This window comes from Pantherophis guttatus, chromosome 1 (assembly GCF_059756535.1).
Source record: "Pantherophis guttatus breed Tessera chromosome 1, ASM5975653v1, whole genome shotgun sequence".
Taxonomy (NCBI): Eukaryota; Metazoa; Chordata; class Lepidosauria; order Squamata; family Colubridae; genus Pantherophis; species Pantherophis guttatus.
In genome coordinates, this window is record NC_142063.1 from 206,933,718 (window position 1) to 206,952,095 (window position 18,378).

General features: G+C 39.3%; 1 protein-coding gene across 1 annotated transcript in view; it reads left to right on the forward strand.

Moving 5' to 3' along the window:
* Positions 1-18,378, forward strand: part of HS1BP3 (HCLS1 binding protein 3) — a 44,177-nt gene that overhangs the window by 12,888 nt on the left and 12,911 nt on the right. The window contains exons 5-6 of the mRNA XM_034432187.3: positions 15,907-16,064; positions 17,284-17,419. Of these exons, the coding sequence (XP_034288078.2) occupies positions 15,907-16,064; positions 17,284-17,419 (294 nt within the window). The remainder of the gene's footprint in view (positions 1-15,906; positions 16,065-17,283; positions 17,420-18,378) is intronic.

Below are 18,378 nucleotides of genomic sequence, written 5' to 3' on the forward strand. Positions count from 1 at the left end.
TTAAACAGCAATAGCACTTAGACTTTTATACTGCTTTACAGCCCTCTCTAAGCAGTTTACAGAATTTTTTGGGGTGTTTTTTTAAAAAGCCATTCATACACTGGCACTTTAAATTGTACCGGGAAGCATTCTGGTAAAGTATTTGTATTAATATGTGAACAGTAGATCTTATCCATCAGTGAGCAAGCTGATGCACTTTGGATCATGTGTAGTTTTCAAAGTACTTTTCAAAAGAAGCCCTGTGTGGTGTGCATTGCAGTAATCCAATTGGGAGAGGACAAGGGCATGAGCTGCTTTTGCCAAGGCCGCCTAGAGATATGTAGTCACCTGCTTAAGTTCCTTGATTAGGCTGGAGGAGCAAACATGAAAGCTGACACCTCTCAGATTTTTTTGCATTATAATTCAGGATCACTTGCACTGGCCTTGTTGGTTGAATCTAGTTTGAATCAAAATCCAAAACTTTTGGAAGGAAATCAATTTACCCATCATTGGGTTTGATTTTGCATTTACCTTCTCCTCCCTTCCTCCCTGCATACTCTAGATGCAGAATACAGAATAAGAGAATTGGAAGATACCTTGGAGGTCTTCTAGTCCAACTCCCTGTCCAAGCAGAAGACCCTATACCATTCCAAATAAATTGCTATCCAATCTCTTCTTAAAAACCTCCAATGATGGAGCACTCGCAACCTCTGGAAGGAGAACTCTTCCAGAGTCCAGCATTAGGATTTAAATAATTAGGCCAAATAAAATTTCTGATCTAAAAGATATAGAAAAATTTATTATTCTGGGATCACCTGCAGCAAAGAAGTAGCCATCTTTTTCAGAATTTAATTTTAATTTATTTTAATTTAATTTTACAGTCCATATTTTTTAGAGACACATGGGACGACTGTGGGAGATCATATTCTATTGTATTTTCAATATACGTCAGCTAAGAAATCCCCAGTAGAAATAGTTTCTATCCCCTCCCAATTTTTAACTTTTGCTTTCTATTTTCTTTTACTACCAAGAGCCTTGGTAGTACAGTGGTCTAAAGCACCCTGTTATTAAGAACAGCTGCCTGCAATTACTGCAGGTTCGAATCTCACCAAGGCTCAAGGTTGACTCAGCCTTCCATCCTTTCAAAGGTAGGTAAATTGAGGACCCAGTTGTGGGGGCAATAAGCTGACTTTGTATAAATATACAAAAGAATGAAGGCTATTGTTTAGTGCATTGTAAGCCGCCCTGAGTCTCTAGAGAAGGGCGGCATATAAATCAAATTAAAAAAAAAAAGTCTCTTATTTCTTTGTTGATTTTTAAAATTTCTTAGTTTTCAACTTCTTTGGTTTTGAGTGTGTTTCAGTTAAATGAATATTTTTTTCTTTTTCTTCAAATATTGGGTTGTTAATATGCACTTTTTCTGTTTGTGTCATCTTTAGTCATTTTGTAGAATGTAAATTTTGTAGAATTAAAGTTAAATTAAAGTTAATTTGTTTTATTAGGAGTTTATATTTCCTGCATGAGAAAGGTCTTCACTCTAGATCAGAAGAACAAATATATATCAAGTATATATTAATGGAAATTCAAAATCTGTGTGAGATAGAATAATTTAGATTAGGAGTCTCTAAAATTTGTGGCAGAATGAGAAATGATTGAGCTGGAAGGATATTTTTAATACTTGTGATTAAACATTTTATTAACTATATAGGATTTGTTACTATGGCTCTGCTAAACATTCCCTGATGTTCTCCATAAGTGTATTAAATATGTTTTTAATTTATCTGTGGATTAGATAACTATGACTAGAAAGTTTAATCAAGCTTAGATCCTTTTTTACATTAACGCTACTCCAACTAAATTTAATTCCTGTACATGGAAAGTGTTAATAAGCTGATATTTTGAAGTTTAGTTTGATGGCCCTACAGCATTTAATCCTTCATAGCATGGTGTGTATGTGTGTATTCAACTTCACATCAGACTTGTTTCCTATTTGATTATTTTTTTAGTATTTCACTCCTAAGTGATTTGTTATCTGGAGCTGAGATTTGAGTCTTGAAGGAGAAACATTAAATTGACTGCAGTGGGAATTCGGTACTTAAGTGTGTATGATAAAGTAAGGAGAGATAGAGTCAAGAATGAAAGGGTGATGAATGAATGTTGAGCCAGTACAAAATGTAGTAAATACCTTGAGATAGTTTGGTCATAAAAGGAAAAGGAATGATGAGTGAAGCACAAAGCAATTATTTGAGGAAGAATAAAGTGAGGGAAAGAGAAATTTAAGGAGGCTGTAGCTGGAGAAGTTGATGAAATCTCCTAAAAGAGAGAGTCGAAAAAATTAAAGCACAAAAACCAATTATAAAATGGTGCATGGATGGGATGGAAGCAAGATGGATCGCAAGAACTGAAAGATATTAAAAAATGTATTGAATGGTATGGCTGCAAACTAGATTCAGTTGGCTGTCGTGTTCTTTCCTATGTTTTTAATTTCTTTGGCTGCTGCTTATTCTGATTATGTAATTTGTATAATTTCACTTATCCTGAAAGGAAATACGCACATCTAAAAATTTGAAATTTATCACTGAATTAAGAAATAAGCATTTTCTGAGATGAGGTATGTTAAAAAAAGTATACCTTTATGCTGAAAAGACAATTCTTTCTGGATTTACAATCTTGGATGGATGGATGGATATATTTACTCTCTATTTATGAGATGGCTCTTGATCAACATAATGGGAAGACTAATAATAATATTTCATATGGTCAGGGTTTAATGTTGTTTAAAACACTAAGCTCTTCTCGTATAATAAAATGTTTTCCTCCTTTTTCTTTCTTTTTGTATTTTTTCCACAATTTCTTTTTCTATATAGTAAAGTAACAAAAGAAAAATAATCTATCATATTTGGGCTGTAAAACTTTAAATGTTTACAAGGTAGCAACAAAATGAGAGGGACACAGTGGCTCAGTGGCTAAGACACTGAGCTTGTCAATCGAAAGGTTGGCAGTTCAGCGGTTCTAATCCCTAGTGCTGCATAATGGGGTGAGCTCCTGTTTACTTGTTCCAGCTTCTGCCAACCTAGCAGTTCGAAAGCACGTAAAAAATGCAAGTAGAAAAATAGGGACCACCTTTGATGGGAAGGTAACAGCGTTCCGGGTGCCTTTGGCGTTTAGTCATGCCAGCCACATGACCACAGAGACGTCTTTGGACAGCGCTGGCTCTTCAGCTTTGAAACAGAGATGAGCACCGCCCCCTAGAGTCAGGAACGACTAGCACATATGTGCAAGGGAACCTTTACGTTTACCTTTTAACAAAATGATATGGAATATTCCCTGGGGGTCCTTGGTATTCTTTGAACTCAGCTGTGTGCTTGCAGATATTTCATTGCACCACTGAGAAGATACAGGACATGCACCCATGATCTTCTCTATTGATGTAGGGAGCAACAAGGGAAGCCTTCAAGAACTGCCCTTTGAGAGTACGTCAGGTGTGCCTCGAAGCAAATATTCCCAATGGAGACAATATCTTCCATCTTTTCTAAGGGACAGGGTTTGTTACAACTGAGGGCTTGAGGCAAGGGTGTGTGTCAAACTGATAAAAGCAGCATTGTGGCATCGCCCTGCAAGATCTATCCTTTCGTACATCTGGCACACCCTCACAGATATGTATGAAAGGGCTGAAGCTTTCAGCAAATGCTGTGGTGCTGTTTTCACGATTCTGTTGAGAACCCTGTGGTTGCTGATGGACAGGCTTGAGTGAGACAGAGAGGTTTTGGTGGAGGCGTTTGGGAAGCCCTTAGAATGCCACTTTGTAGTTTGAAAGTCACAATTCATTTTGAGGTCAGCAATTAATTGCATTAATATTGATCGATGTTGTTTTGAACAAGTGCCTTGCTTTGGGCATTTGTCATCACGCTGTCCTAAGCAATTTTGGCTTTTGAAGTAGTTTCTAAGTTATTTTAAATGGTAGAAGAAAACGGGAGAGTATGGTGTTGTTTTTGTAATAAATTCATTCAGTAATTAATTGCCTGGATGATACCCTAAAAAACAAAAATAAAAGGTTATCTTGATGTACAGGTAATTCTCAACTTATGACCACAATTGAACAATTGAATTTCTGTTGTTAAGTGAGACATTTGTTAAGGAGCCTTGGTAGTACAGTGGTTTAAAGCACCCTGTTATTAACACAGCTGCCTGCAATTACTGCAGGTTCGAATCTTACCAGGCTCAAGGTTGACTCAGCCTTCCATCCTTTCTAAGGTAGGTTAAATGAGGACCCAGTTTGTGGGGGCAATAAGCTGACTTTGCATAAATATACAAAAGTATGAAGGCTATTGCTTAACGCATTGTAAGCCGCCCTGAGTCTCCGGAGAAGGGCGGCATATAAATCAAAAAAAAAAAAAAAAGTGAGCTTTGCCCCATTTTACAACTTTCCTTGTCACATTTGTTAAGTGAATCAGTACAGTTGTTAATTTAATAACACTGTTGTAATGTGAATTTGACTTCTCCGTTAACTTTGCTTGTCAGATGGTCGCAAAAGGTGATCACATGACCCTGGGACACTGCAGTGGTCATAAAAATGAACCAGTTATCAAGCATCCAAATGTAAATCACGTGACTATGGGGATGCTGCAACGGTCATAAGTGTGAAAAGTGGTCATAAGTCATTTTTTTCAGTGCCGTAGCAACTTCGAACTAAATGAACTGTTGTAAGTCAAGGACTACCTGTATAAATTGAAGCCTGCATCTCCTTTGGCCAACAGCTCAGAGGGGCTTGGGTTGTTCAGGTAGGTTTGTTATTTTACTTTTGACATCCAAGTTACAAGCCAAGTCCTGAAAGGGAGATGACCATTAACTAGGACCAAGTAACGTCAGCCGTGGCCATACGTCCAATCCCAGACATTTGTCAATACCACCACAGTTGGTTAATAGCTTTTGTCAATTCAATACTATGATTTTCACTTGACCTTGGCTTCTCTTTTATGAAATGTGGGTTTTTTTGTTTAAAAAAATCAACAACTCTGGTAGCTTACAAGAAAAAGAATATAAAAACAAAAATAAATAATAAATAATAACAAAGATGATAAAAACTGGACAGGAAGGAGGGAAAGGAGGGAGGGAGGAGGAAGAAAGGAAGGGAAAAGAGAAGAAAAGGAAAGGAAAGAAATAGAAACCAAACAAATGCAAGAGGGTTTCATTCACTCTCCCTAAAGGCCTGGGAGAGGAGCCAAGCCTTCAAGTCATTTTGAAGCACCAGCAGGCTAGCAGCCATCTGGATCTCAGTGGGAACCTCATTCCAGAAGGCAGGCATTGATGCAGAGACACTTCCCTGATTCTGGAAGGAAGTGCATCAGCACTGACAGATCGAATTGTCTGGGCATATACTATGGACTGTGATTTCTCTATAGTCCCTGGTGGGACGTAAAGATGTTACCAGGTAAAAGCAAGTTTATGTCATACTCAACTTTTGTTGGGTATATGGGCTGAGTCACACTGATTCTTTGGACAGTAGAAAAGTGGGTGGCTATTATCTTTTTTGGGGGGGGGTAGATTTTGCTCCTTTCCAAACTAGACTACAGCCCTGAGATTTTAGCATAGATTCCCATCCAAGAATCACTCAACTTTGTTAGATTTTCTCACAAGATAATGACAATGTTGAAAGATATAGGTGTTTAAATCCACTCGAGTGCTGATGAGCTCTTGGTCTAATTTACACAACCCAGCGAGAACCCAGCAAATACAGAAATACCTCCTCAGGCTTCCCTGCTCCCTCCTTTCAGTGCATTTTGCCATTTATTGTAAATGACCGTTTCTGTAAGCTGATAGGCAGAATGTATCTTGATAACAGATCAGCAAAAAACACCTACATGCCAATTCACACTAACCCAATAATTCTCCCCTCTGTGATGGAAAAAAAGACCACCACAGGTACCAGGTAAAAGCAATTATCACAGAGTTGTGGTGATTTTACAAGTTTCCCTGAGTATAGATAGTAGTTCCGATTAAAAAAAAATATTAGAGTGCTCTTGCAGGAAGTTTGTTCCTGCAGTGCCAAATAGTACTTTAGCCCCAATTAACTCTCATTATTTCTTGATTTGGTCTCAAGGGAAGACTGTTCCTACAGTGGCGAACACTCTTTCAACACCAGTTACTAATATATTATATTGCTGGATTTACCCTTTTAGAGTTTTAGAGCAGCATGTATGCAGGATGGGGGAAATAGGAGAAGAAATACATGAATAAAACCAAGTTTGTAAGCCTTGGTATCAGTGGTGGGATTCCGCCGGTTTGAGCAAACTCGTAGTTAAATTCCTGGCGGGCCCCGCCGCTCCCAGCCCCTCCCAGAAGTCCCCACACACTCCATTTTGCCTCCCAGATAAGTGCAGGGAGGCCTCCTAGGCCCAAAATGGGGCATGGAGGGCAGCACGGTCCCTTCACAGTTGATTTTCGCTCCCAGGAGGCTTCAGGGAGGCCACCTAGGCCCAAAATGAGGTGTGGGGCGGGGCGGTGCGTTCTCCCCCCGCAGCTTGTTTTTGCTCCCAGGAGGGTGCAGGAGGCCGACTGCTGCCTGTCACACTCCCTTGCCACGCCCACCATGGCCACGCCCACCCAGCCAGTCATTAGGGCAGAGAACCGGTTGTTAAATTGTTTGAATCCCACTACTGCTCAGTATGTATATTTATTTATCAAATTTATATAGTTGTCCATCTTGTCAACAGTGACTCTAGACCGCACACAGCAATCCACACTAAGAAATAAATAGTATGGAAAACAAATATACAAAACCCTTAGGTGAAGTGAGAAGTTGTGTAAGGCTCCTCCTAACCACGATTGCCACCAAAGATGGCCAGGTCCTGGAACCATAAAGTCCTCATATCCAGAGGTACTTAGTCTTGACAGAGTTCAGCTGAAGCTTGCTGTTCCCTATCCAGAATGTCAGCCTCCAGGCACCAGGACTTACATTCATGGCATCACTTGATTCACCAGGGTGGAGATATGTAATTAGGTAGCAGCAGCAGCAAACTGATGATACTTCACTCCATGGCAATGGATCAGTTCACACTTAAAGTAGCTTTAAGTCATCTGTAGCTGTACTGAGGTTTCCTTTCTTATCTAGGTGCATTTGTTGTGCTTCTCAGCTACTCCATCATGAGTGGGACCCATTCAGTTCCTATTGGCCACTTTAGGCTGATTCAGGCCTGGCCATTCTGCCTTAACCTTTAAGTGCTATTCTCCATAGCTGTTCTGGTGTGGGCAGCAGAAGGGCCTGTGCCCTGTCCTTGTATCTGCAAGAGACAGCTTTGAAAGAGGAATCACTTATTAACACCTGTCTGGAAATGAATGATCATCTATCAGGCAGAGTATTTTTAATTACAATAAAGGAGGACGCGAATTTTTGAACGAGCAGTAAATCCATATTGACAAATCACCTAGCAAGCATTGTTGGGTGCAGGAAAGGAATTTCCTTCCCACCATCACACATATTCCAGAAATAAGGGATTCAAACTAAAGTCTCTAGGTCAATCCAGGAAAGGTGGCAACAGGGCCGGATTTTCCTATAGGCTAACTAGGCTTCAGCCTAGGGCCTCAAGATCAAGAGGGGCCTACATTCCCTACATTCAAATTGTTAGCAAAATTAAAATTACACTTTCACTATAGGTGAAAGGGCCTCATAAGTGGAATAGCCTAGGGCCTCTTTTCACCTAAATCCGGCCCTGGGTGGCAACCCTACATTTGGGCCTGTGGATATCCTTTTTAAGCGTTCAGAAAAGAAAAAGGACATGTATAGCTTTGCTTTGTTTGAACTTTCAACCTAAATCAGCAGGAAAGCATATTTTTATAGCTGTTATAGCTAGTATATCTGAACATAATTATACAGTGAGCTAAAGGTCCATCAGTTATAGCATTACATTTCCCTCAAAATATTTCAGCCTCAAAATAAATCTCATTTCCAAGGAAAGCCTATCAAAACTCGCAGCAAGCATTTTTAGGGCAATAATTTTAAATGCTTAGTGGGGGAAAATATTTCTCAATGTCACAGATACTTAAAAGATCCCACAAAAACAAAAACAAAAAAAACCCCAAACTTGCAAAATGCTTTAATGTCCTACATTTACTTTTTTTTTTTTTCTGTTTCTATTGTGTTTGCCCTTCCATGAATTGTGTTTCTAGCTTGCTACTTCAATTGTACAAAGTAGGAAAAAGTGAAATTGAGAGATATCAGTTATTTGTTCAAAGCTATAAAATCTGCTTTGGTCAGGGAGTTTGCCTGTCAAAATAATTATGTTATGGTCTACAAAAAAACAACTAAGTTTACAAAAATGTTCATCTGCTGTAGCATATCAAACTTCCAGTGGTGGTGATCTCTCTCTCTCTCTCCCCCTCCCTCCCTCTCTCTCTCTCTCTCTCTCTCTCTCTCTCTCTCACACATACACACACACACACACACACACACACACACACACTCTTCCCTGCATTGAAAATAGATCTAGACATTCACAGTAAAGATGAGTGTGTATGGGAGAAGGCAAGTCAGTCGTATTAGGACTCTTGCCTTGGGTAAGGGGTTCAACTAGAACACCTCTAATGTCCCCTTATGATTCTATCAGAAACCTTGTTCCTGACATCTAGAGAAGTTCTTATTTCAGGTACTTGAGGAGGTGGCTATTTTGCTATGCCATAACCACTGGCAGCCATTTGCGGGGCAGGATTGGATAGACATCCACAAATTCACATTTGTAGCTTAAATTCTACAGCTGCTTTTGTAGGCATTCTACCTCTCTTCTTTTTTCTGTAGTGTATTTAGCAACAATCAGCCAATCTTTTGCAGCTTCATTTCACTCACTCACTCAATCAATCAATCAGTCAATCAGAATAGAGCTGGAAGGGACCTTGAAGGTCTTCTAGTCCAACCCCCTGTTCAAGCAGGAGACCCTGTACCAGGAGTCTGCAACCTTAAACACTCAAAGAGCCATTTGGACCCATTTCCCATAGAAAAGAAAACGCTGTGAGTCACAAAACCCTTCCCGTGCCTGAGTATTTCTTGTGCGGCCACAAAACTAGCATATGTAGTCGAATTAAACGTCCTGAGTTTTTTTGTTCTGAAACTTTTCTTTTCTTGGATTTATCCATGATTGGCCTACCGGGGGTTGAAAAGCTCAATAAATCGCATGCCGGCGGTTGTGACGCATATTTTGAATGACGGGGAGCTGCAGCAGAGGGGTGAAAGAGCCACATGCGGCTCCAGAGCCACAGATTGCTAACCCCTGCTCTATACCATTTCATATATGAAATGGGATGGTGTGATACCATGAATGTTCAATGAAGTCTGAGCAAATGATCTTGAGAAAATGTTTCTTTGAGTGGATTAATGAGAGAATGGAAGTGGTTAATGTTTTTTTTTTTTAAAACCAAATGCAGCCCTTTTGAGTCCTCATTCTTAGACATAGAAAAACCGAGTATGTTGGGAAAGACTGATTTTCGATGAGGTGAGTTTTTCATCAAAAGGACCGAAGGCTTGGAGACTTGGGAAAAGAAAAAAAAAATATTGAATTTTGAGAGGTTATTGTGCTCTAAAGCAAGGGTCTCCAACTTTGGCAACTTTAAGACTTGTGGACTTCAACTCTGGGAGTTGAAGTCCACAACCCTTAAAATTGCCAAGGTTGGAGATCCCTGCTCTAAAGCAGGTCAAGCTGCGGACAATATTCGCAGCTCCTTTGCAATTTGGGAACAATAAGCAGGTACCTTTTTCAAAGTACAGACCGACATGTGCCACAGCATATTTGCACCCGTGCCTTCTTTCTTCTCCGGCTTTGGAGCTGGGGAGGGGAGACCTTGAAGCCTCTTTTGTCTGAGGGGATTGATAATAATAGCATGACTCAGCTCTTCCGCCCCAAGAATTCCAAATGTGCATTACCTCATCAAGTGCTCCCAGGCTTCTGCCTGTGAGGAACAGGAAACGTTGAATCATTCGATTCACAGAGCTCTTTTGTTGACAGTAGAAAGTGTTAATGGGAGTGGATTTCAGTTGCCTTTTGTTCATCCCTCCCCTTTCCCTTTCTAATAAGCTTCAGTCGGCTTGGGCTTTTAAAAGCCTTATTCGTGGTGTGTATGTAGATGATTGTGAATGTACGCACTCCTTCTTACGAATAAAGTCATTCAAACACATTGGCATTGACCTGGCCAGTACTCTTCTGGTATATCTTAGTATCCTTTGCTGGTTGTCACTGGCTACTAAAGCAAGGAGTCATTGGAATGCCTGCTTTAGCTCTTTGTTTCAGCTGGGTTTTCCTTGTTTTTGTTGCCACACAAGAAATATCCATCACATAACAGCAGCAGCCAATTAGCCGTAATACAGTGCAAATAAATGCTTAAATGGAAAAATCATTGGGTGGTTAAATTTATTGCAGACAGAGCTGGCATTCAAGAGCATGAACTTGATCCCAGTGTAGCTGGTGATTTGGATATCTGGCCGCTGAGTTGAAATTGGGGCCCTGAAGCAGAAATTTGCAATCTCTCTTTCCTTGGAACAGTTCATGTCCCATCTCTCACCGTATTTACTTCTATCTGTCATTACTGTTACCCTTTGGTCTACCTCCAACCAGAGATGGGTTCCAGCAGGTTCTGACCAGTTCTGAAGAACCGGTAGCGGAAATTTTGAGTAGTTCAGAGAACCGGTAGTAAAAATTCCGACTGGCCCCACTCCCATCTATTCTCTGCCTCCCAAGTCCCAGCTGATCAGGAGGAAATGGAGATTTCACAGTATCCTTCCCCTGGAGTGGGGTGGGAATGGAGATTTTACAGTATCCTTCCCCTGCTACACCCACCAAGCCACACCCACAGAACCGGTAGTAAAAGTTTTTGAAACCCACCACTGCCTCCAACCTTCTCAGCTACCCCATGTCAGATAATAACAACCAACCAAAAATCAACTATAAATGTGATACAAACCTAACTAAACCCACATTGTTTCCCCACTGTTCTTACAATGGAACAACTAAAGCATAAGTTGTTTTCTTAGTTTTTCAGTGCTTGTTTCCTGGAAAGGGGATTGCACTGAATATAGCAATAGCAGATACTTACATACCACTTCACAATGCTTTACAGCCCCCTCTAAGTGGTTTACAGAGTCAGCATATTGCCCCCAACAATCTGGGTGGTCCTCATATATGCTATGACTTACCTTTTAGTAAATTTTGGCTTGTAAATTCAAGCATTGTGTTGCCTGTTTTCCTTCCTCTTGTTTCAAAAAAAGCATGTGTAGAATTGCAGACTTAAGTACGATGTGGTTCTCATGGTTGCAATGTGCCAACTCAGACTTAATTTACATTGTAAAATCTTAAAATAAGTAAGTCTGGTTCCTTGACAGAGTTATGTTTATCTGTATTTTAATAGGATATTATGTTTTCCATCCTTACTTTTTTTTGACTGCCTGGCCAAAATAGTAACAAACAGTAGAGTACAGATAAGTACAGAAACATAGAAAAGACTGAAGAGCAATATCTGTGCTTGTCCTGTCCTTTTCAGATCTGTAGATATTGCACAGACCCTGGCCAGATTTCAAAGGACAGTGCAACTAGCTCTGAAAATCCACTTACAGGGCTAGGTTAGCTCTGTTTACTTGCCCCCTTTCTACTACTCATAGTAAGTCCCAAAGGTGCTTTTTCAAGAGGCAACTGGACTTTCCAGGTTTTTTTTGAAGACTTTTCTCTTCTCATCCAAGAAGCTTCTTCAGCTCTGAAGCTTCTTGGATGAGAAGCGAAACGTCTTCAAAGAAAAACCGGAAAATCCAGTTGCCTCTTGAAAAAGCACCTTTGGGACAACCATGACCTGGATGACTGAGAATCTTCATAGACATTTACTCATGGTAAGCCTCATATGGAATGAGGAGAGCCTGAAAAGCAAGTGGCTGATATCTATGATATCCAGGAATCTATGCTTCAGAGGGTGGAGAGTGGGGTGGAGGCGAAAGGACCCAACTTCCACCAGGTCATAGCATCTTCAATCGGGCCAGCCCCTTGGCCTCAATTTGATAGCCCTTTGAATCCCAGATATCATTTCTTAACAGGTCTGTCATTTAGCTTATTAAATGTGAGTCCTATGAATTGTATTTGTTGGATCTATCTATCAATTGAATATTCATAAGATACCAAGGTTTGCTCAAGTTATGTATAAAAATATAATCAAGATAGCAACCGACCTTGTATATGTATTATGAATTGCTGCATAATGACATTTTCCAAATACGTTTCTTGGAACAATATAAATATTTCCCATTTCAAGGATTTGGGGCTGTCTCCCGATGTGCTGAGCTCCCTTTACTGTGAATTCAGGTTTAGCATTGTTATCCTCATATTGCAGGTGGGGACCATCCCTTTTCTTGAATGCTGCTGCAGTTTTTTTTCAGGCATTACTAAAAGTAGTCCTCAACGTATGACCAGAATGGAGCCCCGAATGTCTGTGCTAAATGAGACAATTGTTAAGTGAGTTTTGCCCCATTTAATGAGCTTTCTTGCCACAGTTGTTAAGTGAATCACGGTAGTTGCGAAGTTAGTAACACGGTTGTTAAGTGAATCTGGCTTCCCCATTGTCTTTGTCAGAAGGTTGCAGAAGGGGATCACATGACCCAGGGACACTGCATCGTCATAAAGATGAGTCAGTAGCCAAGTGTCTGAATTTTGATCACATGACCATGGGGATGCTACAATGGTCATAAGTCATTTTTTTCAGAGCCATTGTAACTTTGAATGGTCAGTAAACGAACTGTTATAAGTCGAGGACCACCTGTACTTGAAAATCATGAACAAGGAAGCAAGTGGCTTTGTGTTTGACCCTCACTTGTTCCTACTATGAAGTTCTATGATATATTGCCGAATGGGGCATTTACAAGCTGCCTTACGGTAGGATCTTCCCCTATTATTTCTCTACCAATTTTAAGTAATGCTTGAAAAGACCTGGTTCAAATAAACATATCACAAAGGTTGTAATAATTAGTTCTCTCCTTATTAGGCATGGACTCAATAGACCTCCTACCTCTGTGTAAATGGAATAGTTGACACTGAAAATTCTATTGTTCTCTCTCCATTACCTGTAGCTGTGCACAGCTCCCTACTTCTTTTGGGTCTTCTTGAATCATAACTGTTCCAGTTCTCCTTTAGGGTATCGTCGAAGACTCAGGCAACCTAAGGTTTTCTAGTGAAAGATGTATCATGAGACACGCTGCAAGGGAAATGTGAAAAAAATCCTGCTTTTCTTCAGGTCCCCCTTAGGTGGCAAAGGACATCCAAGCTAGCTTGATTTAATTTTACTTTACAAAACAAAATATTGCAACGTTCAGAGGGGATAAATGAATAGAGGACTGAGGAGCAGTCCCTGCTTAGGACAAGATTTTATCTTTTACTGAGTTTTAAGAGTTTGATTAACATTGAAACTATCATTTCTAATCATTGTAATTAAGCATTTCCTATCATCCTCAAAGCAAATTCATGCTATAATGGCAGCTTATGAAGTAAGTTTTATCTCTTCCTTTTTCTTCTGCAAGAAAGTTATAAGCCAAGAGAGATGACCTTATCAAAAGACATTCCATATGCATTGTACTGTGAACCGATTCTAACCTGTATTGGCTTTATCATGTATATAGAGCAACTGAACAAAATCAATGGGGAAGTATCTTGGAAAACTATTTTTCATTCTTCTGATAAGAAGACATATGCTGTATAAAGGGACACAAATCAAAGGAATATGGTTTAAAAATAATATTCTTAATATCTCCGAAGCAATGGAAGTTACTCAGCAAATGGAAATAATTGTGTCTATATATATTTGTTCTTAACATTCTTTAGTACTAAAGTATCATTTTCCTGCAGAATGTGAACAATTTTTGGGAACATTGCAGTTTTATTTACTCAGAGTACCAGCAATGAATCAGCAATGACTGGAATGGCAGTGATAATTGGAAGCTCATGACTTGTTTAGTCCAGCAGCAACAAACCCCTAGAAATAGCCTTCCATCTTTCAACTTTAAAAAAGAAAGAAAGAAGAAGAGGCACTTGGAGAAGTTACAAACTGTGCTATGTGAGTGAGCCCTGACAGCTGGGTAGGCATCTGTCTCTTCCCACGGAACATGTTATGCTTTCTCAGCTCCTTTTGTCGATGTCATGCTGGATAAATGGGCATTTCTGATCAATCATCTTGTTCTGTGTTCTCTCCCTTAATTTAATCCCCATTACTGGAACTCGGCAGCATAACCAGCCTTATTTGGAAGCATGCATTCTTTTAACCGCTGTTGGCTTTGGGGTTGGACATATTCTTAATATGATTTGTTCTTGCATTTGTACATCTTATGCCACTGACAGATACTCTTATTTGGCTTGTGACAGAAGGAACTTCTGATCTACATACAGATTTAAGAAGCCCGGTGCTTCCTTGTTTTGAAGTAACTTTAGGAAATGTACATTGCTAGTTACTATCAGTCACCAAATTGTTCATCACTGATACCTATAGAAAAGAAAGATGTAAGATATCTGGCAGCAATACACTCCCTATCAGTAATGGTTAAAATTAGTTCATAACCAAGTTTAGTTTAGTAGTAGTACTCTTAATAAATTTCCAGGTTTAACATTCATTCTTAAGTCTATGTCTGTAGAGTTCAGCTCAGTTAGGTTTAGTTATTTATTTATTGAATGTATATGCCACTCATTTTGTGGTGGGATTATGACATATACTATTTACAGCAGGGGTCTCCAATCTTGGCAACTTTAAGACTTGTGGACTTCAACTCCCACAATTTGGGAGTTAAAGTCTACAAGTCTACAAGTTGCCAAGATTGGAGACCCCTCATTTATGGAGATGTAGCATCATGATTCACTATATCTTGTGGTCCTGAGGAAAAAAAAGAAAAAAGGCCTCACAAAATCTGTCCCCAGCTTCCCCAGCTACAATATTCAGTTTTAATGGGCTAATAAATGCGTTGCTGAATTAATTTAAGCTATGCCTTCCTTGTGTTCTGCAACTGTGTGCTACCATTACTTTCAGAAGATATGGAAATATGTTTCTCGGAATTGTCTTCCATTCTTTGCTGTGGGGCACATGTCAACATATTTTTAGGATCTGTATTGTTTTCTTTTTCTTTCAAGTAGAATAACATTTTCTGGTTTTGTTTTTAAAAAGACTTGACAAATTTGGCTGTTACTACCGCATTTATTTTTTTTCACACTATTTCATGATCAACTATAAATATTCTTCCCATTAATATCTTTCATATGTCATATTTAAAGCAGATGGCGTAGAAAGAGTTCCTTCAACGGCTCCCTGGTTATAGTGTAACCAGGGGTGTCAAACTCGTGTTGTCACAAGACATATCATGACATTTCCCCCATCACTAAACCAGGCATGGCCAGCACGTGATGCATCAGGCCTGCGGGCCCCGAGTTTGACAGTCTTGGTATAGACAATTCAGTGTATATATGTGTATATATGCGCACATGCCTTTGTGTTGTCTCCTGGCAATTGCCTGAACAAGTCCCTGCAGTTTTCTTGGTAAGCTTTCAAAAATAGTTTGTCATTGCCTGCTTTCCAGGGCCAAAAGAGCGTGACTGGCCCAAGGTTACCCAGCTGGTTTTGTGCCTAAAGTGAGACTAAAACTCACAGTCTTCTGGTTCTAGCCTGTGCCCTATAACCACTACTCCAAAATGGCAATAGGCCATGCAGATCAAGGACCAAATTAACATTGGACTCTTTATTTTATTTTTTTTCAATAAACTTTCAGAACCAGGGAACAGTTCAACCAGGGAGCAATGGCAGCATGTTTCTTCTTTCATGGCTAATAAAATCAAAGTCATGACATGGTTGAAAAAGATTTAATACCAATGTCCCAAATTGAAATCCTTCCTGCCAGAAGGTTCTTAGTAATTTCTGGTTTATTTAATTTTTTAGATCTAAAAAACTCAAGAAGCCCACATCCTCTCCTGCTCAAGAAGGTAACACGAAGTTAACAATTTTTCATGGAGAAGTGGATCCGGGAGAAGAACTATTTGGTACGTCTGAAGATTTTTCATCCCCTGGCAACAAGAAGATCTTGGCAATCAAAGAAGGTATTAATGAATAGTCAAGTGTCTTGATTTATATACTCTATAGGATTTTTTTTTAAAGTGTCACAAAACATGGAATCTTTGGTTGTAAAACTCTGTCTTAGATTCTGGATATAGTTACTTATTTCACAGTGGCAATTCCTTAACTAGTTTCTTTAGCTAGGTTTATTTATTGCATTTCTACCATGAATTTTCTCTGGCAGATCAAATCAATGTCTTGGATCATTCTCCCCACTCCCCCATCTTATCCTCACATCAATAACCAAATATCTCATAGTGAACCTCCATGGTCAAGGGGGAGTTTGAACTTAGTCCTTGTTCAACATACTAATTATTACTATTACATAAGTCCTTCATGCAAAATGTTTAAAAATACTGAGATAATTTAAAGAAAGAAAACAATACTTGTATCCCATCTATAAGATATACAGTATCTGCTTAACTTTTCAGCTTACTGTGTAAAACTGGAATGGGCCATTGGTTATGCTTGGTTAGGCTAATTCTCTTAACCCTAACCAATTCTCTTAGTTAGAGAATTGTACTGCAGCAATTTTTCAAAGCTTCCTCCAAGCCTAGTATATGCTTCATTTGGTATCCTAATGAATGAAATAATTCTATGTTTAAAAAGGAATAAGGGTCATTCTTTCTGTTTCCTTTACAAAAGCGAATTGGTATCATAAAATGTTATTCTCTCAGGGTTGATTTCCTCTCAAAATAGTTTGGCAGTGGAAGCCAGTGATGCAACTTAGCATAATTCAGGATTCATGGCAATGTGACATTAGATCAATCGAATCTGATATTCCCTACTTTGCAAACCTCTTTATTCTTCTATGTGGGCGGGGCTTACATGAAACCGGATCATATGAAACTAGTTCTATGTTAATTCTTCTTGCAACCACACAACTCCAATAAATTCTTTGCCCACACAACTCATTTAGAGCCATGGTGGTACAGTGGTTAGAATGCAGTATTACAAGCTAATTTTGCTGATTGCCAGCAGTTCAATTCTCACCGGACTCAAGGGTGACTCAGCCTTCCATCCTTCTGAAGTTGAGAACCCAGATTTTTGGGGGCAATGTGTTGACTCTGTAAACTGCTTAGAGAGAGCTGTAAAACCCCATAAAGCAGTATATAAGTCTAAATGCTATTGCTATTTAGACTATAGTTGCTGTTTATAACTGTATTTTGGCCTGATTCTGCCTGTCTTTTGTTTAAACGTTAGATGTGAAATTATTTGAAGGACCAGATCTTGGTGGAGTGGTAACTCTTGGAGATCCACTGCTGTTGCTGACAGCCACTGAAGACAGAGAACCTCTGTTAAATGTTAGTCCTGCTGAGGACGTGGAAGAACTATTGAGGTATTCATTTGAATTGCATGATAAATTTGGTGTTGTGTGCTTGTGATGTCTCTCCTCAAGCCTGTCTGTCTCAAACCGCCCAAGATTGGAAGACAACTTCTAGGCTTTAGCCTACTAACGCCACACTGTTTTCAAAACTGGGATTGTATAAATAAATGTGAGTAGGTATGGATTTTAGCTATAGTTGATTCCTCCATTCTTGTAGTTCTTCAGTTATTCTTTATCATCATGTTTGTCTCTTCAGAACTTCCATCCATCCTTCTCCTTGGCAGTTCCTCAGAGCTAAAAGGAATTGTGTACAATAGTCAAGAGTTAATCTGTTCATTCCAGCTATAGGAATCACAGTAACAGAAAAGGCCATAAGGACATTGAGTCCAGCTCTGTACTAAGGGAAGGAATTAGTGCTAAAGAATTTCCTGACAGATACCTGTCCACCCACTTCTTGAACAAATCTAGTAAAGGGAGATCATTGCCTCCCTCAGTAATTGGTTACATTGCTGAACTCTTCTTAGCAAGTTTTTCCTAAAGTTCAAGCAAAATCTGTTTTATTGTGACTTAAGTTCATTATTTTCTGTTCTGCATAAGTTGGCTATTCAGCTCAGGTATACATGCCTCTGAATCAATTCACCTCATAAGGTTGTTGTTGCGGGGAAAATAAGAGGAAGGATTATTAGATATGTTTGTCGTCATGAGTTATTTATAAAAGTAGTAAAGATGGGAGATAGATAGAAAGATAGAAGGATAGAGGGGGGAGCAGGCAGGCAGGCAGGCAGATAGATAGACTGACAGACACTATTACCTGGGTACAAATCACATAATAATGCTTGTAGGCAGATTCTTATAATCTCTGAATTAAACCATGTACAGTATGAAAAATACAATGGTTGCACATAGGAGTATACTAGATGCAACAAATATATAGTAATTCTCTCTACTAAGTTCAAAAACACTACATTTCC